Genomic DNA, 27,531 nt, shown 5'->3' with positions numbered 1-27,531 from the left:
CTAGAAGAATCAAAGAAATGACTGGTTAGTTTTTTGTTTTTTTTTAATTGTTGTCATAGCGCTCCTCCTGTCTCTCAGAACTGGATACTTGGCTTCTTGGGTTACCTTCCCCGCGACTCCCTAATTTTTTATTATTTGCCTTCCATGTAAAAAAGCCTGTTAATAAAAGCCGTTTAAACTTAAATTCGCGTCTCTAGTCCGTCCCCTCCTCCCCCCACCGCTCTCGCTCTCGCTCCCGCTCCCCGGGGGTTGGGGGAAATCTGGGGTGGGGCAGCACCTTTAACCCCGAGTTTCCGGATGGTATTCCCTCCCCCTACTCCTGAAGTGCGGAAGTGGGATTATAACCAAAGTCGACAGTTAATTCCGGGATCCGTAGGCTGAAGGTTTCCCCCAGTTTTTTCGCATTCTTTCTAATCTTAGCTGCAATGATTTTTATACAAAACCTGTTTAATGTAATCATTCCCGCCCCCCCACTCCGTGTTCGGCTGGCTCTAGGATCGCGCACACGGTGGCGCCGCAACCCCAGGAAGCAAAGGAGCTTGCCGGAGGAGGCTACAGAAGCCTCGCAGAGGCCCTGCGCCGGAAGTGCTTTCCGTTCGGTTCACGCGGCTGCGCAGCTCGTTCTCCCACACATCCTCTGCATCAGCGGAAGTCGCATGTTGTCCCATCTCTTGCATTCATTTCCCGTGAGAACTACTTCCGGCTCTTGAGGCTGCGAGCCGGTTGGCGACATGGCGCTGTACAACTTCAAGAAGATTATGGTGGTCCCCACCGCCAAGGTAATAACGATCTGTGACTTCGTTCTCTTTTGTGTCGCTGATTCACGTCGTCCTTTGCGTTTGTCCTTTTGCTCACCGGGGAGAAGCAGGAGCGCGCACGCGCGTGGGAGCGGTTCTTGTGGGTGACACGTGCGCTGCGTCCGGAATCTGGGCCTCTGGCTGCTTAGGAGAGGGGAGAGACAGAAGGCCGGGGCCGGTGGTTCCGAGGTGGGCCGAACGGAACGTGAAAGGCTTCGTTCTCGTCCTCGAGCCGCTCCTCGCTGCCTTACCTGTGGGGCCTAGTGCGCCTTTCCCCCTTGGGCAAAGGGGGAAAAGCCTTTGCTGGGCTAATCATTTAGATTTGCTTCCTAATTTTGGAGAGGGGGAGGGATTTTTCTCACTGACAGAATCCGGGCCCTGGAGTCAGCCTAAGCCTGGCTGTTGCGTATGGCCCTGGACCTGTCACTTAATCTTTGCTTCAGTTTTCTCCCCTGTAAAATGGGGATAATAGAATTTTCTGAGGATAAAACAAAGAAGATGCTATTTGTAAGGTGCTTTGCAGATCTTATGCCGTTTGCAAATGCTAGCTATAATAACTACCATTATTAGTGATATTATCAACATTGCAAGTGATCTTTTTAATAATAATTTTGTAATAGCTTTTTATTTTCAACGTTTCAAAATAAACAACAAAATTAGACAACAGCAAGTTGTCTGATATAGGTTAAATATGTACAATTCTTCTAAACATTAACACAATTATGCTGCATAAGAAAAATCAGATCAAAAAGGGGAAAAATGAGAAGAAGAAAATAAAGCAAGCAAACAACAACAAAAAGTGAAAATGCTATGCTTTCATCAGTTTCCATAGTTCTCTCTTTGGATGCAAGTGGCTCTTCCCATCACAAGTCTATTAAAATTGGCTTGAATCACCTCATTGATGAAAAGAGTCAAGTCCATCAAAATTGACCATTGTATAATCTTGTTGTGCTATACAATGTCCTCTTGGTTCTACTAACTTCACTTAGCATCAATTCCTGTAAGTATCTCCAGGTCTTTGAAATCATCCTGCTGTTCATTTCTTCTTTCCATAACATTCATGTACCAAGATTTAGTCAACCATTCTCCAATTGATGGGCATCTACTCAATTTCCAATATAGATTGCTGCTACAAAAGGGCTGCTAAAACATTTTTTGCATATGTGGGTCCTTTTCTCTTTTTTATGATCTCTTTGGGAAACAGACTTGATAGAGGCACTGCTGATCAAAGTGTATGCACAATTTGATTGTCCTTTGGGTGTAGTTCCAAATTGCTCTCCAGAATGGTTGGATCAGTTCATAACTTCACCAGCAAATGTATTAGTGTTCCAGTTTTCCTACATCCCCTCCAACATGTATCTTTTTCTGTCATCTTAGCCAATCTCAGAGGCGTGTAGTGTTACCCCAAGAGTTGTCTTAATTTGCATTTCACGGATCCATAGTGATTTAGAGCATTTTTTCATATGACTAGAATTGGCTTTAATTTCTTCATCTGAAAATTCTCTCTTTGACCAATTATTAATTGGAGAATGGATTGTATTCTTGTAATTTCTTTATATATTTTAGAAATGAGGCCTTTACCAGAGCTTTTGGATGTAAAAAAATTTTTCCCCCAGTTTTTTTGCATTCTTTCTAATCTTAGCTGCAATGATTTTTATACAAAACCTGTTTAATGTAATATAATCAAAATTTTTGCATTTCATAATGTTCTCCAGTTCATACATCAGAGAGGTTCTCCTAATTTGCTCATAGTATCGCCCTTTATGTCTCAATCCTGAACTTATTTCGACTTTATCAGGACATGGGGTGTTAGATGTTGATCAGTGAGTAGTTTCTGCCATACTCTTCCAATTTTCCCCCAAATTTTTGTCATGTAGTGAGTTCTTATCTCAGAAATTGGAGTTTTAGGATTTATCAAACACTAGATTACTAGAGTCATTGACTATTGTCTTGTAGCCTAACCTATTCCAAATGGTTTTAATGACTTCCTTTATAATACAGTTTTAGGCCTACAACTAGGCCACCTTTGTTTGCATTTAAAAAAAAAATAATTCCCTTGAAATTCTGGTATTAATAGTTCATAAAAAGTGCTTTACACACATCACATTTTGGTATTGTAGGTGTTATCCTCATTTTACAGATGTGGAAACTGAGATTCATGTATTTTTTTCCTGTAACTGCATTTTGTTGGGCATGAAATTAGAGTAAATTAGCTAGCATTTACATAGTGCTTTCTGGTTTTCAAAGGAAGTATTTTACAATTACCTCATTTTATCCTTACAACAGTTCTGGGAAGTAGATCCTATTACCCTGATCTTGCAGAAAAGGAAACTGAGGCAAACAGGGCATCTGGAGGTATACTGGGGTGCCACTAGTAGTCTGGCACTCTAGCCATTATGTTGAGAGGATGTACTTCAAATTACAACACCAAACTTGTCCTTAAGAATAAAAGCCATACTTGGAGAGATTTACATCAACTGATGCTGAGTGAAAAGAACAGAACCAGAAGATCGCTGTACACTTCAATGCTGTATGAAGAGGTATTCTGATGGAAGTGGATATCTTCAACATAAAGAAGATCCAGCTCACTTCCAGTTGATCAATGATGGACAGAAATAACTACACCCAGAGAAGGAACACTGGGAAGTGAATGTAAATTGTTAGCACTACTGTCTATCTACCCAGGTTACTTACACCTTCAGAAGCTAATACTTAATGTGCAACAAGAAAATGGTATTTACACACATATATTGTATCTAGGTTATATTGTAACACATGTTAAAATGTATGGGATTACCTGCCATGGGGGGGGGAGGGAATAGAGGGAGGGGGGGATAATTTGGAAAAGTGAATACAAGGGATAATATTATTTAAAAAAAAAAAAAAAAGAATAAAAGCCATAGAGGAGTGTAAAGAATATATTCTGGCTCATTTTTATGAAAGTACTGCATTGTATTCTATAGCTAAAAAGAAAAGCGTTAATATTAAAGGGGGAAATTAAAGTATTGTACCTGTTATTTCAGCTTTCTTTTTCTAGAATTAGAAAATTAATAACATAACATATGGAAGGTTTGTAATTGACAAATCATTAATATAATACGTGTTATAAATAATGAATTAAGTAAATATTTTAATTTTTTAAAATGTTGAACTATTTACCTTTGAAGTATTTTTCTTTTGAGAGTTTAGATAAATATGTAATAGTTTAAGAATTTTTAGCCTGAATTTGTCCAATAAATTCTTTGATTACAGGACTTTATAGATCTGACATTATCAAAGACTCAACGAAAGACTCCAACAGTCATTCATAAACATTATCAAATTCACCGTATTAGACATTTTTACATGAGGAAAGTTAAATATACTCAGCAGAATTATCATGATAGACTCACCCAGATTTTGACTGACTTCCCCAAATTAGATGTAAGTAATTCTATGATTTAAGTGCTTTAAATTTTTTTTTTTTTTATTTTGTTGTACACTAATATATATTCACTTTTTAGAATGTGGTTTCTAATTATTTGGTTAAGAAGCAATTTGGAAAAGTATATTAGGCTTAAAGTATTAAAAATGTGTTTAACTACATGTGATAATAATAGCTTACATTCCTTCATTACTTTAATATTTATAAAATATCTACATTTTTATCTAGCTCTCAGGGCAACTCTTAGATAAGTGATATAGTTACTATTCTCTGTATGGTAATGATACAAGGAGACTCAGAAGCAGTTGCATTCTCTGACCTCTATCCTCTTCCCCCTTGCCTCAGATTTATTTCATCCCTAATCCACAAGCAATATCTGTTTCAGTAAAGACTGATTTGCAATTCCTTCAAGGGAGTTATGATTGGGGGCTTCTGGAGAACTGACCTGCCCCTTCACTGCCCCTTCACACTTAGGCATGGTCCTTAAACAATTCTCATCTTACATTTGAGTTAGAGGTCATACAACTAGTAGGTATTTGAAGTGAAATGCAAACCTTTCTTCTACTACTCTTATTGTGAGCCAAAGTCTAAATTTTTGGTAGGTCAGAAAAGGATAGTGAAGTGAATTGAGATATAGAAAGTTGGATTACTATTTGATCACCTTTAATGATCAATCTTCATTGATATGAATGCTAATTTAATATTGCAAGATTGATTTTTACTAATGCAAGCAATTTTCTTTTGCTTAACTTATGTTTAAATATCTTGCAGTAGTATGGAAGAAAGTGATCAGTAAAGCATTAACTTATAAAGTTTTTTTGCCCTAATTGATAACAGGGACACAGTATGGTATAGTGAAGAAAGCATTGGACTTAGAGGAAGGAGATACGTGTTTTGTTTCTTTCTTTGACATTAAATCTGTGACCCTAAGCAAGTCCTTTAACCTCTTTGTACCAAAATTTCCTCCTCCCTGAAATGGAGATATTTTTATGTAAGTAGTTATGATAGAGAGAGGGTAGACTGTAATACATGTTCTGCTTTTATCTGAAAATAGGGATGAAGTATAGAAGTCTTTGTTCTTCCCTATCAACTTGCTCTGGAAAAAAAATTAATAAAAAGACACTGGAGCAGGAGGAGAAAGGAATTTATTAGGAAAAGGAATGCATAGGAAAGGTGGGGATGGAGGCATTTAGAGGTGAGATGACTAAAAATGTGGATTTCACATGTGTAGTTTCATAAAATCTTATTCTTTTTAGTGAAAGGAAGGCCTCATGGAGTTATAAAAGCATATTTGTAGTGTTCTTTTGGTCTGAGGTTCTTCATAGAACTAAGATTTTATGGTTATAAAGTATTTTTCTTGGACATTTCAGGAAGCTCATGTTTGGGGTTAAATTGGTTATTTTAAATAACTTCAAGAGAATCCAAATTTTTAAGCAAACACGTTTATCACTTTTCTGCTATTTTTACTGGATCATCTAAAAAACTTATTGAAAAAGTTTAGTCAGTTAACATACATATTGAGAACCTGCTATATTCAAAATTTAGAATGGTATTAAATTTTAGAGAGAGTACTACTACAAATGAGAAAAATTGATGAAAGGTCTTAATATGGACAGGTACAAACTAAAATCCACAAACTGGGAACCAAGGGGGGGTAGGAGGAGAAAAGAAATAGATGATCAGAGAAACTCTAGAATCATGGAAGATGTTCTAATTCCAGCCATGATGCCTTTGTATATAACCATGATTTCCCTTTAACTCTGAACTCTTTCTTTTTTTAAGGCCTGGTTGACAATTTAACCTCATCAAAGTTTTCCATGATTCTATGGTACTTTGGTTAGTTTGGAGTCCTAAACCAATGGCCTTGGTGGAATAAAGAATAATAAAAGTAATGGAAGATGTGGTTGGAGACATTGGAGTTGGGATAGAGGGGAGAACAAAAGAGAAATTTTAACTGGATGCAGGAAGTTGATGTCAGACCAGAGGAAAAGTAGTGATAAAACTTTTTTCAAAACTGGCAGTTAATCTTTTTTTAAAATCTCTTATAGGATATCCATCCATTTTATGCTGATTTGATGAATGTTCTTTATGACAAGGATCATTATAAGTTGGCCTTAGGACAAATTAATATTGCTAAAAATCTAGTGGACAAGTAAGATATCCTATTTCTTTTCTTTCTTTTTTTTTTTTTCCAAGTATTTATAGAAAATCATTGTCCAAGTGAAAAATTTTGTGAAACTTTTTTTTTTTCCTTTTGCTAAGTGTTGCCAAAGATTATGTTCGGCTTATGAAATATGGTGATTCTTTATACCGCTGCAAGCAGCTCAAACGCGCAGCCCTGGGCCGTATGTGCACAATTATCAAGAGACAGAAACAGAGTCTAGAATATCTGGAACAAGGTATGTATTTTACATAGGGCAAACCAGTTTTTATTTTAATTTTTATTCTTCACATTTGAATTCAATTTGTTGAATTTGAACTGTCTCCAACAAAGTTCAATAAGCTAGTGAACGGCTAGCTAGCTTTATTTTTCTTAATTTTTTTCCTGAGGCTGGGGTTAAGTGACTTGTCCAGGGTCACACAGCTAGGAAGTGTTAAGTGTCTGAGACCAGATTTGAACTCGGATCCTCCTGAATTCAAGGCTGGTGCTCTATCCACTGCGCCACCTAGCTGGCCCTTTTTATTTTTATTTTTATTTTATTTTATTTTTTTTCCTTTTTTTTTTCTCTTTTTTTCTTTTCAACTGCTAGCACTTTAAATGAGAAGCAGCCTACCTAAATTCAGAAGCTCTATTCCTGGTTGGCTGTAATTTTTTTTTTTTTTTTTTACCATAGCATTTCTCCAAAGCCTTTTGCTAAAACATAAAAATGTTGCAGTTTATGTAGGGAAGTGCACAGAGTGATTAAAAGGAGATTCTTATGTTGAAATACACATCATGCTAATCCTAGTTTCATTAGTTGTCACCTGGTATTCATCTAGATTCCTCCTCTCGTTCTCATTATGTCAAGTGATTATGGGATCTTGAAAGAGCTTTGAAATGCTTAGACCATAATCTTTTTGATAAATTGTGTTTTTTTTTTTTTCCTGAAGTCCAAGTAATCACTCAATTTAGATGTCTTATCCAAGGAAGGTTGGATATAGTAGCTTATCAAACCTTTACTCCTCTAAATTTGTGTGTTGAAGGATGTCTAAGGGAATACATACACTAATGAAATACTTATTTTAAAATAGTGATTATTGACGTGGTAAATTTTTCTGTCTTATTTCAGTGGTTTTAGCATTTCAAGTTTTTCAGTATTTCACTATTTTTATGTTTCATTGGTGACGACCTTTATTGATACAGATCACAGTATAGGTAGTTCTATAATATCCATTTTGGAAAAGTGAATTTGTTCCATCACAATTAACTATTAAAGAATGTTGTATTCAAACATGAATTTTGCATTTAGTTATATATGATTTTGTCATAGAAAATCGCCAGAGTCATGAGGCATGCATAGGGAGAAAGTGGGTTGGAATGGGACCTACAGCCAAGCTATCTGTGCTTTTTTAATAAAGGTGTTTATTTTGTCACATTTATGCTTTTGTTTAGTATATCATAGCTTTCTCTTAAATTTGGATGCTACATTGTTTTAATTTTAATTGTTTTTCAAAGTTTTATATATTTGATGCTTTTTGTAGAAAATTAAATTGCTTGTTTCACTTGTTAATAAATATAATTAACGACACTCACTTTCAACTTTTAATAGTGCGTCAGCATTTATCCCGTCTGCCAACTATTGACCCGAATACTCGGACTCTGCTTCTGTGTGGGTATCCAAATGTTGGAAAATCCAGTTTTATTAATAAGGTTGGCATGCTATTATTTATTTATGTTGCTTTTTTTAATATAAAACTTAGGTCTCAGTTATACCAGGTAAAAAAGTTCTTTTGGTACACTAGAATATTATTATTTCGTATTACCCCTGGCAGTAAAAAATATTTCCTTTAAACCTGAATATTCTACTTGTTCTGACCTATGTCCTTACCATTGGCCTCTTGATGATTGAACACCTTTGCCTCAGTTTACTTGCAAGTCAAGAATCACCCTTCAGATGTCATTGGTCCTCTTAAAGAAAAAAATATTAAAAAACCTGATTTTTATAGAGGGATGATTAATCATTCACTTGAATCTCATTTAACATTCTATTGCTCAGTATTATAATTAAAGATGTTAAGCAGAATTTTGTAGTGAGAAGAACTTTGGTGTTAAAGAATCTAGCTTTTAAAACCAGCTCTACCATTTTATATATATGATATTGGCCAAACTTCAGTTACTTTGTATCTAAAAATGGAGGTAAGAATATTTGTATAATTTGTCTAATTGGAATAATAGGAGAAAATAGCTTTTATAAACTAATATGCCAAGTAAAGATGAGTTATTTTGTTGCTTGTGTTTCATATGATTCTGTATTTTGAGAAAATAATGGGGATCCTATCAGGGTTGAAGCTTTCAGTTTGTCCTCTGCAAGGCACGTGGAAAAATGTGTGTTTTCAAGAAAAGGAAGAAAATGAGGGAGCCGGGTATAAGTACATTTCAGAAGATTTACATCTAATATCTCCTGATTGTGACTTTGTTTTCTGTGTATCTCTCTTGTCTTTTGTGTGTCCAATTCTTTATTCTGTCTCTTGCGTATGTGTGCCCAGGAAATCTGTGTTGGGGGCTGAGGATATCTTAGGCGTCTTGACTCTTCAGCTGTCAGAGTCTAGTCCTCTGTATAGTAAATAAGCCTCACTATTAAAAACCACACACTTATTATCAACCACCCCATCAAGGGAGTGAGATGGTGAAAGGTTTTCATCCCTGTGGTTATTGCTAAACCTTTCTGAAGAAAGCGCAGTATAATTGTCACGTTTCTTTCATGTGACTTTGGACAAAATCTAAACCATACTTAACCTTAAAAAAAAGAAAAGAAAAACAAAACAAGAAGGTTGTAATCTAAAATGATCTTTAAAGTCTTTTCCATTTTTAACATTCTGTGATTTCTTTGATATGTTTATTTCCAAGCAACATGAAGTTATGCAATGTAGTGTTATGGAGGACAGCTAGTTTTCTTTTAAAAAGTTGTAAGTGAGACTATAAGCCAAACAAAGGATGCATAGCATAGTTAATGCTTTTAATGTTCAAATACTCACTGAAATTATTGCCAAACACCTGGTGTGCCTCTTATAACTGGCCAAACAGTATGATACTGATACCTCTCGCCTACATAGGCTTTTTGGTTTAAAAAGGTGCTTTTATAGCAATATTCTGGGAGGTAAAAGCATAATTGTCCTCATTTTACCAATAATAAAAACAATCTCAGAGAGATTTTGTTCTCAGTGACTTGGTTAGCTGGGAATTACCAGAGCCATAATTTGAACCTGGTTTCTGATTGCAAGCTCAGCATGACTTATTTTTTCAGAATTATAGTGGGATATGCTTAAACTGTTTAAATGATGTCATTTTTAAAAAAAACAGCTTTGGTTTAAGTAGAATTACAGTGGTTAACCTTTTATTTTGGTTATAATGAAATGAGTCAGCTAACTCAATATTTAAACATCATAATGGGTTCTTTAAATATTGTAGTTACTGAGTTAAATCATACCGATCTCTTAATTACTTTTTTGTCTTTAGTTTCTCATCTTGACTGCATGTTACTTATAATGAATTGTTGACTCAAGTTATTTTTTTCAGTTTCTTTAATGTAATATTGTTAACTACTATATACTCATCTGGCTACATATAATACTGTTTAGGACAGTCAAACAAGGTATTAAGTCATCCAGTTTTAATTTACTACCTAAGTGGTCTCAGAAGAATAGATTCAATAAGTGTACAGCTTTATGATCTAAGAAATAATGCAGCCAGGCACCAAGAGAAAAATACCATTTTAGAAATTGCTTGTGTCCCAAGGACTCTCATCAAAATTATGGGAAGAGAATTGAAGTTCTTGGTATATTGTTTAGTATATGAGTGTTTTGAACTCCATCCCAACTTTTATCATATATACCCAAGGCATATTCATATGCCTTTACTTTGTACATAAACTTGAGTCTAGGAAGCAAAGAGAATTGTAATTATATATATTAAAACTTTATAAAATGGGATTATCAAGTAATTTGCATGTATCATTTATGCTGCTTATAGAAAAGAAGTAGATAATTTCTCCTTTCTTGGAGAATGAAAATAAATTCTGATTTTTATTTTAAGGTGACAAGAGCAGATGTGGATGTGCAGCCTTATGCCTTTACAACCAAATCTTTGTTTGTAGGGCACATGGATTATAGATATTTGCGTTGGCAGGTGAGTGCTCTTAATCAAAGACAATTTACATGTTGATGCTCTGTACAAAATGCTTGATTTTCTTATTAAATTTGATTGTGATTAAATTTAAATAAGCTATAGCTTAAAAAAACCCTCAAACTCTGCAGGTTGGGTAGAATCTAATTTACTTGGGATGGGGCGAAGTTGTATGTGAAGAAACCTTTTTTGTTGTTTATTTATTGAAGTCATTGCTATATTATGGGAATAGGTTGCCTTTTGAAGTGAAATCCCTTATTCCAGAGATGTTTTGGAAACCTTGCAAAAGACTACCTGTCAAAGAGTATTATAATGGAATTTCTGCGTGGAGTGGGAAGTTGGATTGTCTGAGATTCTATAACTTGAAAATACAGGTATCACAAGTTAGTGAAAATCTGGGAACAATTATGCCTTATTTTTAGGTGGTTGACACTCCAGGGATTCTGGACCATCCTCTGGAAGATAGGAACACCATTGAAATGCAGGCTATAACGGCATTAGCCCACCTTCGTGCTGCTGTGCTCTATGTCATGGATGTGTCTGAACAGTGTGGTCACAATCTGGAAGAACAACTGAAACTCTTTAAAAATATTAAACCACTTTTTGCTAATAAGGTATGTTTGGTAACCAAAGTTGAATAAAGTTGTTATTTTATAACATGAAGTAACAAAATATTGATTTCATTATTTCTTTCTTTCTTTCTTTTTTTTTTTTTTTTTTTTTTTTTTTTTGCCAGCCTCTTATAATTGTAGCAAATAAATGTGATGTGAAGAGAATATCTGAACTTCCAGAAGATGACCAGGTAATAACACTAACCTCTATTCAGAAGCACATTTCATTTTTCAGGACATTTTCATTTCTGCTTATTCTTTCTTGGATAATACCTTGGATTTGGTGGTAATGGAATTTTACTTCAAGAATCTTATTCTAATCTAGTAATTTGTGTTCGATTAGAAAATTAAAATTGTAAGATATAAATGAATATTTGTGTTTAAAGAGAATTTCTGATTCTGAAAATAGGTTGTTGGGTTTTTGTTTTTGTTTTTGTTTTTGTTTTTTCTTACAACAATCATACCTTTAGTTGTAACATTTTCTATATATTCCCAGAAAATATTTGCAGATTTGGAAGCTGAAGGACTTCCTGTTATAGAGACAAGCACCCTGACTGAAGAAGGTGTTATTAAAGTTAAAACAGAGGTCAGTATCTTCTGAAAAGTATTCTCACAGTTTTTTTTGTTTTTTTTTTTAAGTTGTGAACTGAGTGTCTCTCTGAACCTCCTAAAGATGATTGACTGTAATACTTGAGGTAATTGTAACATTTTTAAAGCATTCTCAGATCTTTAATATTTCTTAGATAAGTGAGAAGCCTCAAAGTTTAAGCAAATAATTTTATCCAGTTTTAGTATAAAGGAGAACAACACTTTTCTGTGGTTAACTCTGGAACTTCTTTATGCTATAACTTAACTATATTAGTCAGATACAGAGGCCATTGATAGCCAAAGCAAAAGGAAAGGGGACAGCTGGGTGATACAGCAGACAGAGCACTGACCCAGGAATCAAGAGGACCTGATTCAAATCCAGCCTCAGATACTTCCACCAGTTGTGTTACCCTGGGCAAATCACTGATTCCCTCAAAAAAGCCTCCTCTCGTCCTCCAAAGAAGAGAAAAGGAATGAGTTAAAGTGTGTATCATAGAGAGAGTAATGACATCAAAAAGAACTTGATATTTGAAAACATGGAAATAGCAAAAAAAAAATTAATGAAAGAACCAAATCACCTGGATTATTTTTCTGATTGAATGATGAGTGAGTAAAAATCAGCTGGCATTCTCCAACTTTACAAATGGGATAGTACAATGGTCCTCAGACTTTTTAAATAGGGGGCCAGTTCACTGTCCCTCAGACTGTGGGAGGGCCGGATTATAGTAAAAACAAAAACTCACACGCTGTCTCTGCCCCTCAGCCCATATGCCATAACCCAGCGGGCCGCATCTGGCCTGTGGGTCATAGTTTTAGAACCCCAATAATGGCATATTTATGCTGCTGTCCTCCTTCTGTTCTCCTAGCACTAAAAGGCTTTGCCATGGCATGTTCCGGGGATAAGGGGGTAGGAGATTTTTTTGAGAAAAACTATAAAAAACCATAAGTTATTTAGCAAGTAAAAGAAAAGAAGAGTCTAGAGATATTTTAGGGGAGCTCCGTTAGAAAAGCTCTGGGAAATCTAGGAGGCTGTTCATTTCAACACTATGAGTTCTGTTAGATTTTTTTTTTTTTTCTGATACCTTAACTTCAGGTAGGTAATGGAAGATTAATTGTAAAGTGGAGAATCTTCCACAGTGGAACACTTTGGGAATGAAAGGGCCTTAGATAAGTGTTTCACAGAGGTCTTAGTACAGCAGAAGGACACAACTGTTTGATGGGAAGAATACCAAAAAAGAAGATGGCAGAAACCCATTTGCCATTTTTTGAGACTCAGGCCTTGAGGTAGTCCTATGCTTCCTCTCACTGCCCTTCTATATTATAAGCTTCCTCTTTCCTTAAGTGAAAGCATGTCATTATTGAGTTGGTTAAACAGGTTAAACAGCGAATTATGTTCTAACTACTATTAATAATATTTTTAAAGAAACACTCATCTCTAAATTATGAATATAATTAACAAGTAAACTTTTGAAAGTAGCTTTATTTGAAGCCAGGGACTGCTTCTATCTTGACTTAACCCTAGTGGAAGTATTAGTCTTATTTTGTTGCTACGTTACTATAATCTTTAATTTTACCTCTTGCTTAGACTTTGTGTTTTCTTAATATTTTATTAGGCATGTGATAGACTTTTGACTCATCGAGTTGAAACCAAAATGAAAGGAAATAAAGTGAATGATGTGCTAAATAGGTTGCATTTAGCAGTACCAAGCAAAAGAGATGATAAGGTAAGCTTATTTCTTTAAAGGACATGGGAATTAGATAATCATGTTAGATAATGACTTGGATTGATTAAATGATTCTTAGTGTATACAGTGATTTGTTAAATAATGAAGATTTTGTAATTTTGGAAGCCAAGGCCTGAAAAAAGAGGTTAAAAAATTGACTTTTGACATGTGATTGTTACTTAATCCAAAATAGGAGAAATTTATGAAAATATAGCAAGACAGGTCTTTAAAAAGATTTTATTCATATCTTATATTTAAATTGCCTGGATTTCCCAATATATCTCCTTCACTATACAGCATACCAACACTTGTCATAAAGAATTTTTTTTAAAGATAGAAAAAAAAAGTTCCACAAAATTAAACATATCAAGTTCCAAAGTATATGTTGGGTTCCCCGCCTGTACTACTCCTTCCTTTGCAAAGAAGGGAAGGAGCTGAACTTGTTTTATCTTTTTGGGAGGTGGGAGTGAAGAGGAGGGGCCCAGCCTTAGTCATTATAATTGTACAGTATTTGAATTTTGTTTTGTTTTAGTTGTAGTTTTTATAGCTTATAGTTGTGTAGGTAGTAGATAGAATATTGGACTTGGACTTTGAAAAACCCTTGTTCAACTCGTATCTTAGGTTCTTACTAGCTGTGGATCTGGTCAAGTTATTTAACCCTACTCCATCTCAAATTTTCTTAGCTATACAATAAAAATAATAATAGAACCCTCAAAAGATTGTTGTGAAGATCAAATGAGACAGCATGTTGGGAGCTCCTCCTCTGTCTTTAGTTTCTTTATCATCAGTAGGGAAGTTAATTATAGAGTGTTAGCCTTGGAATTGATAGGACTGAAGTTCAAATCTGGCTGCAGACATTTAATAGCTGTGTGAAGTTTGCCTCAGTTTTCTCATCTGGAAAATGAGCTGGAATAGAAAATGGCGAAGCATTCTTAGTATTTTTGCCAAGAAGATCCCAAATAGGGTCAAAAAGAAATGGATATGACCGAATACAACTGAACACCAATACCAACACCATATTGCCACTGCTTAGCACAGGGCCTGGAATGTAGTAGTCAACTAAAAGTATTTATTGATTGACTATGTAAAGAATTTGCAAATCTTAAGTTTGTAAAGTAATAGATATCATTGACTTCTTCTGTTTGATTTTTCTTATTCTATTTATTAACTGTATTGGCTCTTAGATCTTCCTGTGCTTCTTATTTTATCAAATTCACTGATTCTTATGTTGAAATCACACTTTCTCAAAACATTTCTAAGTATAATCCTTCAAAATTGTGTTTCTAGGAGAGGCCACCATTCATTCCTGAAGGAGTGATAGCACGCAAGAAAAGAATGGAAATTGATGCACCCAAAAAGAAAAGGGTATATTTCTTTATGTCCTAAATAAAGAGTTTGGTTGGTTTGTTGATTTCTTGAATATAGACATTCTCATGGTGGTAGTTCAAGATAAGATTTTAATTTCACTCCTCTTTCTCATCAAGAGGGATCATAACTAATACTCTGAATTAAAAGAAAAAAATCAGTTTGACTATTTGTAGCTTTTGGCTTTTGTAGCAAACTTAATAGATAATTTTATTTTCTCATTTTAGGAACGAGATCTTGAGCTGGAAATGGGAGATGATTATATTTTGGATCTTCAGAGTAAGTATAGTATAAGTGAAAGTAGAAGACATACTCATATGCTAAATTAAATTTGAATTATGCCTGACAAAGTAGTATTGAAGTAAAATTTTATAGGAGTGTTTTTTGTTTTTTTGGGGTTTTTTAAACTAAGATAGATAAAGACTAAAATTTGAGAAGAGCATTTGAGAACTCATTGGAAAGCTTTTATTCTAAGTATAATTTAGATCCTCTGAAGAGAAAGAGATGTATGTGTGTATATTGGGAAGGAAAACAGAAAAACTTAGGGATAGGTATTTTTGGAAACATCAAAGAGTCAGTAAGGCTTTTTAAAAAAAAATTTCTAGTAACTTTTTTTTTTTTTCTTTTTAAGGCTTTATATTTACAATTTCCAATAACTTTGGGGAACATTGGAGGATTTGAAGTTTTGTCCAGAAGAGAAATACAATGATGTTACTTGAGATTAGGGATTGGCAAGCAGATAATGGGGGAAAGACAGGAGCATGAATTATTTTAAGAAACTAAAGAGCACAGACTTAAATTCTTGCTCACAGTGGTCTTTGTATGTCATAGAAGCAGGGGAAAAAATCAGGGAGATGGACTAAGTAAGACAGACTAGGGAAGATCCAGTGTTGTGTACTGCTTTCTAGAACCTCCCAAGTTGGGGTGACAAAACATATCATGCTTTCTAGAGCCCCCACGCCGGGGTGATTAAAATATACCACTTAGTGGAGAAGTGATAAGGCAGGACCGAGGATGGTGGAAAAATGGAGTAGGAAGTAAGCCAGCTAATCTACTTTGCTCTGTGAGTGGAAGGGATGGTCACTTCTCCATTAGGATTTCATGGGAAGAACTATTTGAGGACAAAGGTTTGCAGGAAAGGAGGATTTGTAGAAAAGGTGAAGCTTCTCAGGGAATTTGTTCAAAATGGAAGAAATCTAGATTCCATTAGAATCCATAGATTGCAAATGATTCTCAGATTAAGCATATACTGTTATGTATAATGAAAGTATCATAAAGTTTTCTTTTCTCCAAATTTTTCCCTAGAATATTGGGATCTAATGAATTCATCTGAAAAACATGATAAAATACCAGAAATTTGGGAAGGCCATAACATAGCTGACTATATTGATCCAGACATCATGGAGGTGAGCTAATTATTTTTTGATGTTGGCATGCTATATTCCCTTTGGCATTTTCTTATTTGAATATAAATATAATTCTTGGATATTTTAAAATTAGTTTTAAAATAGAAACATCAAGTGAATGGAAAGGTTTTTGACATTACTATCTTAAGCATTTTGACTGCAATCTTCTGACTTCATTTCTTTCTGAACTTTAATTTTCTCATCTGTAAAATTATAATATAGTATTTTGCACTGGGTTTTGTTAAGATATTACTTTCTGTACTTAGTATTATTAATTTCTATTTCTAGACAGATTATCTTAAAGCTATATCTACATGAGTGCAGCTGTTTTGGATGTGAAGTCATTTTTTTTCTGCTCCATTTTTAACTTTATAAAAACTGCCTCATTTCTTGACAGATTAGTCTTTCTGCTCTCTGCTGCTCTAAGAGCTATATAAAGTGGCTATAAGTGACCCAAATTTTCTGATTATGCTGTTAGCTAGAATAAAAAATTTAGTTATTTTCCTATAAGTATCATTTGAAACATGAAATGTCATTACACCATCAAAATAATAGAAGCAGAAAGTATTGAATTAAAGAGCTGAAATTCAGATAGATTTAATTTAAAGAATTACTCCTCTGTTTATAGTAGTTTAAAATGTTCTCTATAAAGCAAAAAGTATAAGCATCAAGAGTATTGAAAGGGTAAAGGACTTCCAAGCTTCTATTATATTGTTATTATAATATATGAAATATTTATTCTACATAGAATAATATTCTATTATTATAGAATTATATTCTAATAATATTCTGTTAGAACTTTATGTAGCTTGTATAAAAGTGTGTGTAGGTGTAACTTTTTTGGGTCCAGTTTCATTCTTTGAACATAAGATAAATCGTGATTTGGCTGTTGTGATAAGTTTAAGCTATAATGCATAGTCTTTTGCGTTCTCTTAAATATTTATGAATCATTAGATGGTTTTGAAGCAAAATGTGTTAGCACTATTTTTGAATCTTAAATCCTAATTTCTGTAAATCAAATGTTTGTCAAAGAAATTGAAAGAGTTAGAGAAGGAGGAAGAACTAAGAGAAGCTGCTGGAGAATATGACAGTGAATCAGAAACTGAAGATGAAGAAATGATGGAAATCCACCAGTTGGCAAAACAAATTCGTGAGAAAAAGAAATTGAAAATTCTGCAATCTAAAGAGAAAGATACATCAGGACCCAGAATGCCTCGTACTGCTAAAAAGGTAAGTCAATAATATCCTGATAGTGGCTTGTCTTCTAACATTATTGCTGTGAGATTTCACAGTTTAGTTAGTATTTCAGGAATCGGGTTTAGTGTTGATAGTTGTAATACTACTTTGGTCTACTTTATTTTCTGTGTCTTAATTAATACCTTTATTCTTCATTACTTTACATATATATATTTTTAATATTTACTGAATTTCACAGTCATCCTTAACATTTTATTCTACATTTCACATAAATCCAAGATTGTAATTTTTTCTCCCTTGAAAACATCTTTTTTTTAAGAAAACAAAACTTTCTCTCTTGGTGACTCATTAACTCCCTTGGTTTTAGTTATCATGTTTCTCTGCTGACTTCTGGATCTTAATATCCATCCCGATTCTGTTCTGAGTTTCTAGTCAGATGCTTACTGGATATTTCAACTGGTTGTCCATTAGACATTTGAAATTCAGTGTGTTCAAAATAGAAAAACAGATGAGGACAGTATTTTTATTCTCAAGTCTTCTGGGTATTTCAGACCACTTTTCTTCTTTAGTGCTCACTTTCAGATGGAATTATCCCCTTAATCCCAAGGGTTATCATCATGTCTGCTTTAGCAACTGGGTCATTATTGGTCAAAAAAAAAAAAGACTCTAAAATGAAATTATTCATCAAGAGTTTCTATCACCTGTTCTGCTTTTAGCAGAGAAAGGGAGTCCATACTACTATAGATTCAGTTGAAGTTTCATTTTATTTTGCTATCAGGTCTGTGAAATGTTTCTCAAACCTATCATCTGTATCTTTATAGTCAGGTGGTCAGGAACATTTTCATTTTCTTTCATGGGTTTCCTCTTACAAATTTATTTTTTTGCTAAGAAGTTTTACTTCACCCCAAATACTTTTCTGTTGCTGTATTTCAGCCATAAATCATTTTTCCAAACCTCTAATTTGCTTACCAGATTGAATTTATCTGCTGGTGTGTGTTGTAGTAGAGTACTATATTGGGAATTTGAAGACCTCGTTTCAAAGATAATGTACCTGTCATTTATTACCTATGTGTATTCTTGGGCAAATCAGCCAACTTCTTTGGGCCTCAGTTTCCTCAGTTGTAATACTTTTTCTTTTCTGAAACCCTTGTCTTCACTTTACAGCTGTGACAAAGTGTCACTTTTGCCCCCACAGCCTTTTGTTTGTTGACCCATATTTCATTTTTATTGGCCATGATTTGTTTTCCTTCCTACCATACCACTTATCCTTATGTGAGTCTACGTAAGTGAGTTTTTGAGGAAATGGATACTTCACAGTTATGAAATGTTAGCCATTTACAATAAATACAGAGGGCACCTAGGTTGCACAATAGATAAAGCACTGGTCCTGGAGTCAGGAGGCCCTGAGTTTGAAGCCAGCCTTGACCCTTATTAGCTGTGTAACAAGTCACTTAACTCTGATTGCATCCCCAAACAAGCAAAAAAAAGAAATAGACATATAGGTGAATTTATTTCATAGATTTTAAAAGAATGATGCAAACTTTTTGTTCATTGACCTTGAAGAAATATTCTGACTTTCACAAAGAGGTTAACAGTATCTTCTGTGCTATTCCCAAATTGAATTAAATCTGCAGTGCAACGTCATAAATTATTTTATTTTCCAGGTTCAACGGAAAACTTTGGAGAGTGAGATGCGCAGCCTTGGTATTGACATGGATGATAAAGATGATGTAAGTGTGTATGGGTGTATTGGTTTATACAGAGCGTGGGTAGTGTATGGTTATATGAAAAGCCAGGTTTCTTTTTTTGTTTGTTTGTTTTTAACATAGGTGAGTGAGATATTGGTGTTTTCTTTCAGTAGGAACAAAAGGACATACTATGATCTTCCATTAGTACAAAATTGATGTTAAACATAAAACCTCTTAAGAGATATGATAAAGATTGCTTCTTTTATTCACAGCTCATCAGATAAATGAAATGATTTGTTTTAAGCAAGTTAATCACACTACTATTTTTGTTAGATAATAATAGACAGTTATCATTTAGGGTCTGTTTACTCAAATTTGAGCAATATATATATAGTAGTGATTTAGGAGAGCAAGTGTTTTCAGAAACCAGTCTTTACAATTTGTATAAAGCTTGTGCATTTTAGAACCTTTACTTTCCAGTGGCTACAGTTTAGATTTTTATAATACAATAAAAAGGTTTCTATATTTGTATTATTAAATTTTTCTTTTAAAAATATTCTATACTGCTACTTGTATGATATGATATTTTTCCACTGTTTTACTCTTTGTGTTTAGATAGAAATCTACTCTAAAACAAATTTCATTGGTATGGGTATTCCTTCCACCATTGTAGATCATAGTGTTTTTTTCATGTTTTGTGGCTCCCCTTTGTTTCATCGTGGGATTTAGTTAGGCCGACTGTCAAGTGATAGTTTGAGTACAATCTCAATTTGGGGTTGTACTTGAAGCCTTTCTGCTAGTTTACCCTGCTTTGGCAAGCTTTAAGAATCCAGGATCAGTTCCATGCCACACTGAGGTATCAATACATATATTCATTTTAAAAGGGGAGAGTAGAAAGACTTAACATGAATTAATACAGGGAAAAGTGAGCAGAACCAGACCATTGTACACAGTAATAACAATATCGTACAATGAACAACTGTGGATGACTTGGCTATTTTCAGCAATACAGTGATCCAAGACAATCTTAAAGGATTCAATGAACTGATAGTATCTGAATACAGATCAAAGCATATTATTTTTCATTTTCTCTCTCTCTCTCTCTTTTTTTTTTTTTTTTTTTTTGTTTGTTTGTTTTCACTGCAAAACGATTAATATGGAACTGTTTTACAAATGGCCCGGGAATAATCTATATCAGATTGCTTATTGTCTCAGGGAGGGAAAAAGACGGAAGTAAAGAAAGAATTTTGGAACTCAAAAAGGTTTTAAGATGGATGTTAATTATTTTTACATGTAATTGGGGAAAGATAAAAAAAAAATTTTTCATCTTTAAGGTTGAACCCACACACAATCTTTAAGTCTGTGATCCTATGATCCTAAGATATTCTAAGCTTTAAAGAAAGATGCTTATTGGTTTTTTTTTTTGTGTGTGTGTGTGTGTGTGTGTGTGTTTTGGAGACTTATGTTATAACTTCCCTGTTTCCACTTAGGATATTATTCTTTCATTAGACTTTTCTAGGAGCTCAGCCACTTTGTGACTCACCGACACTTGAAATTGCCATTTTTACTTAATAAAAATGTTTTGTATATACATATACATATATGTGGTTTTCCTGGTATAATGCAAACAATCTGAAGACAGGGATATGATATTGTTTTTTATTTGTGCATCTCAGTGGCTAGCATATAAGATAAAAAAACAATGCTGACAACAACAATAACTAGCAGTTATTTAACATTTTAAGGTTTTCTGTACTCTTTACATATAATATACATTATCTCTCTTGATCCTCATAACTGTGTAAGGTAGGTAATATCCTTGTTTGATATTCAACTGAAGCTGAAATGTGTTAACTAGCTTGCAAAAAAGTCATAAGGCTAAGGAATTCTTTGAGGCAGAATTTGAACTTGCATACCCCTCTAAATCCAGCACTGTTGACTGTGATTCTTTGTGTTACACACTTTTGCTAAATAAAATAGTGACTTACACATTTTAGCTTGTTTGGCTTCTTAGTGTACAATCACACAACTAGAAAGCTAGAAATAGAATAAAAGTGCCAGTCTGCTGCCCTTTATATTGTAAGCTGCTTGAGAGAAGAGACTTTTTTTTTTTCCTGCTTTTTTTATATCCTTAGCTTTTAACTAGCACAGTGCCTGGCACAGACATAATTCCTGCTTAATTAATGTATATAGATTGATTAACTCAAGCCCTCTATGTGTTACATTGTGATGGACTTAATGTTGTGAAAAAGCCATGAAGAAGATTGATAAATACTTAAAATACCATTTGTTATTTTTAACTGCTGCAGACATAAGTATTGATTGAATCACATAATAGGGTATGAAAAAGCATTAATTTGAAGAAATAAATGTTTTAAATATACTTTTAAGGTTCATTTTGTAATTTATTGGTCCTGGAGTTTGAATTCTCTTAGAATAGTACAAGAAAATCTCAAGATTAAATTGATTATTGATTTTTTTTCTCAAAAGATCCTTTTAACAAGCATTTTTTAACAGTTGGAACTAAGATGGAAATAAACTAGAACACATTAGTATTACATTTTGAAAACATTCTGTAAACCTTAATAGTATGTATAGTCACAAATTTAGTGCTCTATATGTTTGCCTACTTTTGGTTTAGTTTTAAAGTTTTTTTTAAACTTCAAGATTTCTTCTATGTCAGAAAAAAATGAGACTATCATAGTGGTTGAAACTCATACTTTTGTGATGGCAAAACCTAGTAATCCAAATATCACTTGGTTTTATTATACTTAATTACTATTAGTATTGGTTTTGGTAATGCTCTTTCTGGGATCCTCTTAATCTAGAAGAGCCTGACTCTATTATGAGCAGATAAGCAAGATTGAGTTGCAAATTCTGAAGTTGTGCAGTGGAAATCAATTGAGATTGGATTACTTGATCCTTGTGTTAACTGGGCCATTCAGTTTTTATCCTTTATAAAATAGGAGGCTGGAAAAAGATAATTCCAAGATCCCTTTTCCAATCCAAGTCCTGTACAGGATATGTTGTTGGAATGATTTTAGCTAAATTAAAAGAGAATTCTGAAATGAAGAAAATTATTTGTAAAAATTTTAATTAAAAATTGGTTGTTCTCAGGATTACAAAAGAAAATCTGGGATTTGTATATTGCATATTACATAGAAAAATGAAACTTATTTAATAATTGACTAAGGACCAGTTATATTTGGTTCTTTTATCTTCAGCTTTTCAAGTAATTTAATATGTGGTTTTAGAAATATATTTTCCTCCAGGATTATTGGAAAAAGGATTGTGTATGGGGCATGGAATTCTAAAGCGGTGTGATTTTTATAAATTTCAGAGCCATTATGCCAGCCAGGCAAGAAGATCTCGAAGTGTTACAAGGAAACGTAAGCGTGAAGAGTCTGTTCCTCCCATTTCTAAAAGCCGAAGTCGCAGTTGCTCACGTCCACCACGTGATGTTTCTGGCCTGAGAGATGCCAAGGTGAGGGTCATTTATTTTTATTTTTATTTTTTAAATTTTTTTTATTATATATATATATTTTTTTTTTTATAATATTATCCCTTGTATTCATTTTTCCAAATTACCCCCCCTCCTTCTATTCCCTCCCCCCGATGACAGGCAATCCCATACATTTTACATGTGTTACAATATAGTCTAGGTACAAAACGTGTGTGAATATCATTTTCTTGTTGCACAATAAACATTAGAATCCGAAGGTACATGCAACCTGGGCAGACAGATATTAGTGCTAACAATTTACATTCACTTCCCAGTGTTTCTTCTCTGGGTGTAGCTACCTCTGTCCATCACTGATCAACTGGAAGTGAGTTGGATCTTCTTTATGCTGAAGATTTCCACTTCCATCAGAATACATCCTCATACAGTATTGTTGTTGAAGTGTACAGTGATCTTCTGGTTCTGCTCATTTCACTCAGCATCAGTTGATTTAAGTCTCTCCAGGCCTCTCTGTATTCCTCCTGCTGGTCATTTCTTACAGAGCAATAATATTCCATAACCTTCATATACCACAATTTAGAGGGTCATTTATTAAAGCTGTATTGATGTCTTTTGTGTTGTGCTACAAATCTTTCTTGGCATATATCCATCACCATTAAATCCTCCCTTTTATTGTCCACTGAAAGGAGAGGTATGTGTTTCATCATCTGTTAATGTTTAGAAATTAAAATACGACACTAAAACATAGGCAGAATACATTCCTATATGAATAATAGTGACTTCTATGGAAAACACTGAATCCAAATCTTTTTCTCTAACAGACAGTAAACTAATAAAATTTTTTGATAGAGTGGAAAGAGTGACTTGAACATAAATAATTTTGCTTGAATCTTTACTGTTACGCTCAGCTTTGTGATATACTTAACTGAATAATTCTTGTCTGTTTGCTTTCCCATCTTACCTCCCCCAATAGAATGTAAATTTCTTGAAAACAGAAACTTATTTTAAAATTTTTGCTTCTCTGATTTCTTGCACAGAATAGGTGCTTATTGATTTAAAAAGAGGAATTAAAAATGAATGCATCAATATAGGAGTTTTCTTTTTTAGAAAGAGAGAAGACTGCTGTGTCTGTCATTTTATATAGTTGCAAATGCTCTTTGTAGAAACTTCTGTTTTTGATGGGTTGTCTGATGTTTGATTTTACTCTGAAAATTTTCCTATATAACATCTTAATTTTGAATTATTTATTTTCTTTATTTTCTCAATAGATGGTGAAGAAAGCTAAAACCATTATGAAGAAGGCTCAGAAGAAGATGAATCGCTTGGGAAGAAAAGGAGAAGCTGATAGACATGTGTTTGATATGAAACCAAAACATTTATTGTCTGGCAAGAGGAAATCTGGTACAAAAGACAGAAGATAAAAAATACCCTGTTGAGTTTAAACTCCTGTACTGTCTTGTCTGTTTTCTTGTTAAGTGTGCCATCTTAGAGCTGGAGTGTTGGTTTGGAAATTGAGAAACTCAAGCAGCTATGCTGATAGGCTGAATAAACATCATAAATATGATGGATATCTTATTATTTTTTTGGAATTGTGCATCTAAATCCTTAGACCTTTAAGGATTATGTTGATTTCCAACAGAGAAAAACCCTAAGTTGTTGTTCTGGAAGTTCTATATTAAGGTTTTTCTTCAAATATAAAAACATCCTTAGGGATCTGGTGGCTTAAGTAATATTGCCACAAGAGCCCTGTAAGCCCATTTCAGATAAATGAAAACGCATATGATATGTAAGGAAAGTACTTAGGAAGGATTTTATTAAAATGTCAGAACTGTGTGACTTTTTCTATCAGTTGTGCAATTATCTTTATCATTAATCTACTGGATATAACTTAATGTAAAATAAGTTTTTTTGCATAAGAATATTTGATTTTTATAAAGCAGTTTGTTATAAATAATCAAATATAGCTATTCCAGGGAAAAGGAAATTGAATGGATGACTTCTATTTTTTAAACCAAACAGCATTTTTGTTGGTTTTCAATAAACCTTGTGATATTTTTAAAATCTAAAGTTGGTTTTTGTATCTGTTAAATTTTTTTGGTTTCTTTTTAATCTGTCACAAAATAAACAAAAGGATGTTCTCTTTAGAATATATATATATATATATATATATATATATATGTCTGGACGTAGTATGTTAGGCAGAACTTGTGAAAATATCTTGAAAGCTCTAGAGATTAGGCCAAAGCAGTATTTTCTAACCTTTTCCCTCTTTCAGTCCCCATGATTCTTTTGATGCTTCCAGACCTCACTCCTCTCAAGTATCATTCAGATAAGATTTTAATATATCCTGCCTCTGTTGTTTACCCTTATTGTGATTTCATTGGCTTAGTTCTCCACATTCTCAAGTCTAGCTTTGGGTCTTCTGTATAGGAACAGTGGTCTTTCTGCACTTCTGCCAGCGATTCCCACATGTCTGCCATTCTTTTGTCTCTCTGGACATAGCTTCCCTTTTGTAAGTGTCTAGTGAATCTGTTTGTGCTTTGACTCCCAAGAATTCTTTCATTAGCACTTCCATCTTTTGACAGAAAGTGCTTGCAAAAACAAACAAAAAGCAGCCATAGTTCCCAAGGTCATGTTCCAAACCTGGAAACTATCTGGGTTTAGGTCTCTAGGACAGCTTTTCTTTCTTCCTGCTCCCCATCCCTCAGCCAATTTCTTTTTCTTGGCTTCTGGTTAGCTTTTTGGCCACCATAAATTTTTAAGGTATCCATATCTTGAGTACCATTTCTTATGGACCCTGGCATCCTTCCATCTCTCTTACAAATGAATTTGCCTTTAAGTGTTACTCCTGATAATTAAATATGAATCCCTAATTATAATTTGAGCTCTTCAAGAACAAAGCCTTTTGCATGCTCACATATATCAAAAGTTCTGCAAAAATCCAGGGAAACTATACAGCATTATAATCCTGGCCCAGAGATAATAAAGGATTGTAGGATGCCATGTAAAATAGTAAACATTTATATAGCATCAACTATATAAAAGCCAGACAATATTAAGTACTTTGTAAATATTATCATTTGATGCACAAGAACCCTGGCAGTTTTGTATTATTATTTAATATTTCCATTTTGCAGTTCAGCAAAGAGGTTAAGTAACTTCCTCAGATTCACGTAGTTGGTAAATATCTGAGGTTGGAGTTTAACTCAGGTCTTGATTCTACATATAGCGATCAATTTAACTTTACTACCTATAAAGTACTTAATAAATATGTACTTCAATATGTACTATAGAGAAAGGTAAAATTAGGCCATACCCTCTAATAGCTTACATTGTAATAGGAAGAAAACATGTAAGTGACTAGTAAATAACATGCAAGATATGTATGTGTGTGTGTGTGTGTGTGTGTATATATATATTCTGCTGAGCAGAAGGAAGGTAACCTGATGAGGGAAGGTATTAGCACCTGGGGGAAGAGTGGGATAGGCCTCCTGTAGAAGGTGGAATTAGATTTTAGTCTTGAAGGAAGTCAGCAAACTAAGATGAAATTGAGGGTGTAGGGCATTATAATCTAGGGGACAGCCAGTGCAAAGTCATTAAGATGGGTAACTTAGGAGCAGCATGTAGGCCAGTATAGCTGAATCAAAGATTTTGTGGAAAATTGTAATGTGTAAGAAGATTGAAAAGGTATGAAGGGGTCTGATTATGATGAACTTTAAATGCTGAATAAAGAGTTTATATTTGATCCTGTAAGTTATAGAAAGAAATGTTTATTGGGGGGAGGGAAGTGGGGATGGTGACAAAACTATGATTTAGGAAAATCACGGGCATCAAGAAGTAGAAAATGGTTTGTAAGAGAGACAAATTTGGGCTTAGAAGACTGTTGCAGTAATACAAGCTAGAGATGATAAATACCAGGTATGGTTTGTGATCAACCAGTAGGGTGGGAAGATGAACTACATTCATGTAATTGAAAGTTAGTCACAGATCCTGTCTCCCATGCAGTGATGATACCCATTCTCTACCTTCAACTCTCCAACTCTGTTCCTCCCTTCACTACCATCCTTTCTATATTTGACATCTTTGTGAATGGAAAAAAGTTTGGGTGAAAGTCTTGTTCCCAGCTAATTGAACTGATAAAAAAAATTTTTTTTTATCTTTTCTGTTGCTTTTTTTCCTTTAAAATTATTTTACTTAATGTCCTTTAAAAAATTTTTTTTAATTAAGTTTTTTTCAGTTAATGAAAATTCTTGTCTTCCTCCTGCCTTTCTTTGAGAGAAAAAAAAAAAAGCACCTTGTAAGAAACAATGTATTAAAATACACTAATTTGGTCATGTCTGAAAAATGTGTCAATCTGCACTCTTAGGTCTATCAGCTTTCTATTAGAAGTGGGTGTCATGCCAATTCTCAGATGATGAAATTGAAACTATTTCCACTCATATGAAAGAGTGTTCCAAATCACTACTGATCAGAGAAATGCAAATTAAGACAACTCTGAGATACCACTACACACCTGTCAGATTGGCTAAGATGACAGGAACAAATCATGATGAATGTTGGAGGGGATGTGGGAAAACTGGGACACTGATGCATTGTTGGTGGAGTTGTGAAAGAATCCAGCCATGCTGGAGAGCAATTTGGAATTATGCCCAGAAAGTTATCAAACTGTGCATACCCTTTGACCCAGCATTGCTGTTATTGGGATTATATCCCAAAGAAATACTAAAGAGGGGAAAGGGACCTGTATGTGCCAAAATGTTTGTGGCAGCTCTTTTTGTAGTGGCTAGAAACTGGAAGATGAATGGATGTCCATCAATTGGAGAATGGTTGGGTAAATTGTGGTATATGAAGGTTATGGAATATTATTGCTCTGTAAGAAATGACCAGCAGGAGGAATACAGAGAGGCTTGGAGAGACTTAAATCAACTGTTGCTGAGTGAAATGAGCAG

General features: G+C 34.1%; 1 protein-coding gene across 1 annotated transcript; it reads left to right on the top strand.

Moving 5' to 3' along the window:
* The first annotated feature begins 624 nt into the window (after positions 1-624).
* GTPBP4 (GTP binding protein 4) lies at positions 625-24,649 on the top strand. Its single transcript, XM_074267223.1, has 17 exons — positions 625-779; positions 4,050-4,220; positions 6,270-6,373; positions 6,484-6,620; positions 7,971-8,071; positions 10,454-10,546; positions 10,966-11,157; positions 11,280-11,345; positions 11,651-11,740; positions 13,356-13,466; positions 14,754-14,831; positions 15,059-15,110; positions 16,137-16,237; positions 17,270-17,467; positions 19,099-19,164; positions 22,463-22,606; positions 23,851-24,649. Exons 1-17 carry the CDS (start codon positions 732-734, stop codon positions 24,001-24,003), a joined length of 1,905 nt encoding a protein of 634 aa, XP_074123324.1. The 5' UTR covers positions 625-731; the 3' UTR covers positions 24,004-24,649.
* The last annotated feature ends 2,882 nt before the right edge of the window (positions 24,650-27,531 follow it).

The sequence above is a fragment of the Sminthopsis crassicaudata genome, chromosome 5 (genome assembly GCF_048593235.1).
Source record: "Sminthopsis crassicaudata isolate SCR6 chromosome 5, ASM4859323v1, whole genome shotgun sequence".
NCBI classification, from domain to species: domain Eukaryota; kingdom Metazoa; phylum Chordata; class Mammalia; order Dasyuromorphia; family Dasyuridae; genus Sminthopsis; species Sminthopsis crassicaudata.
Note: the sequence above shows the minus strand (reverse complement) of the source record. Positions and strands in the feature narration are given on the sequence as shown.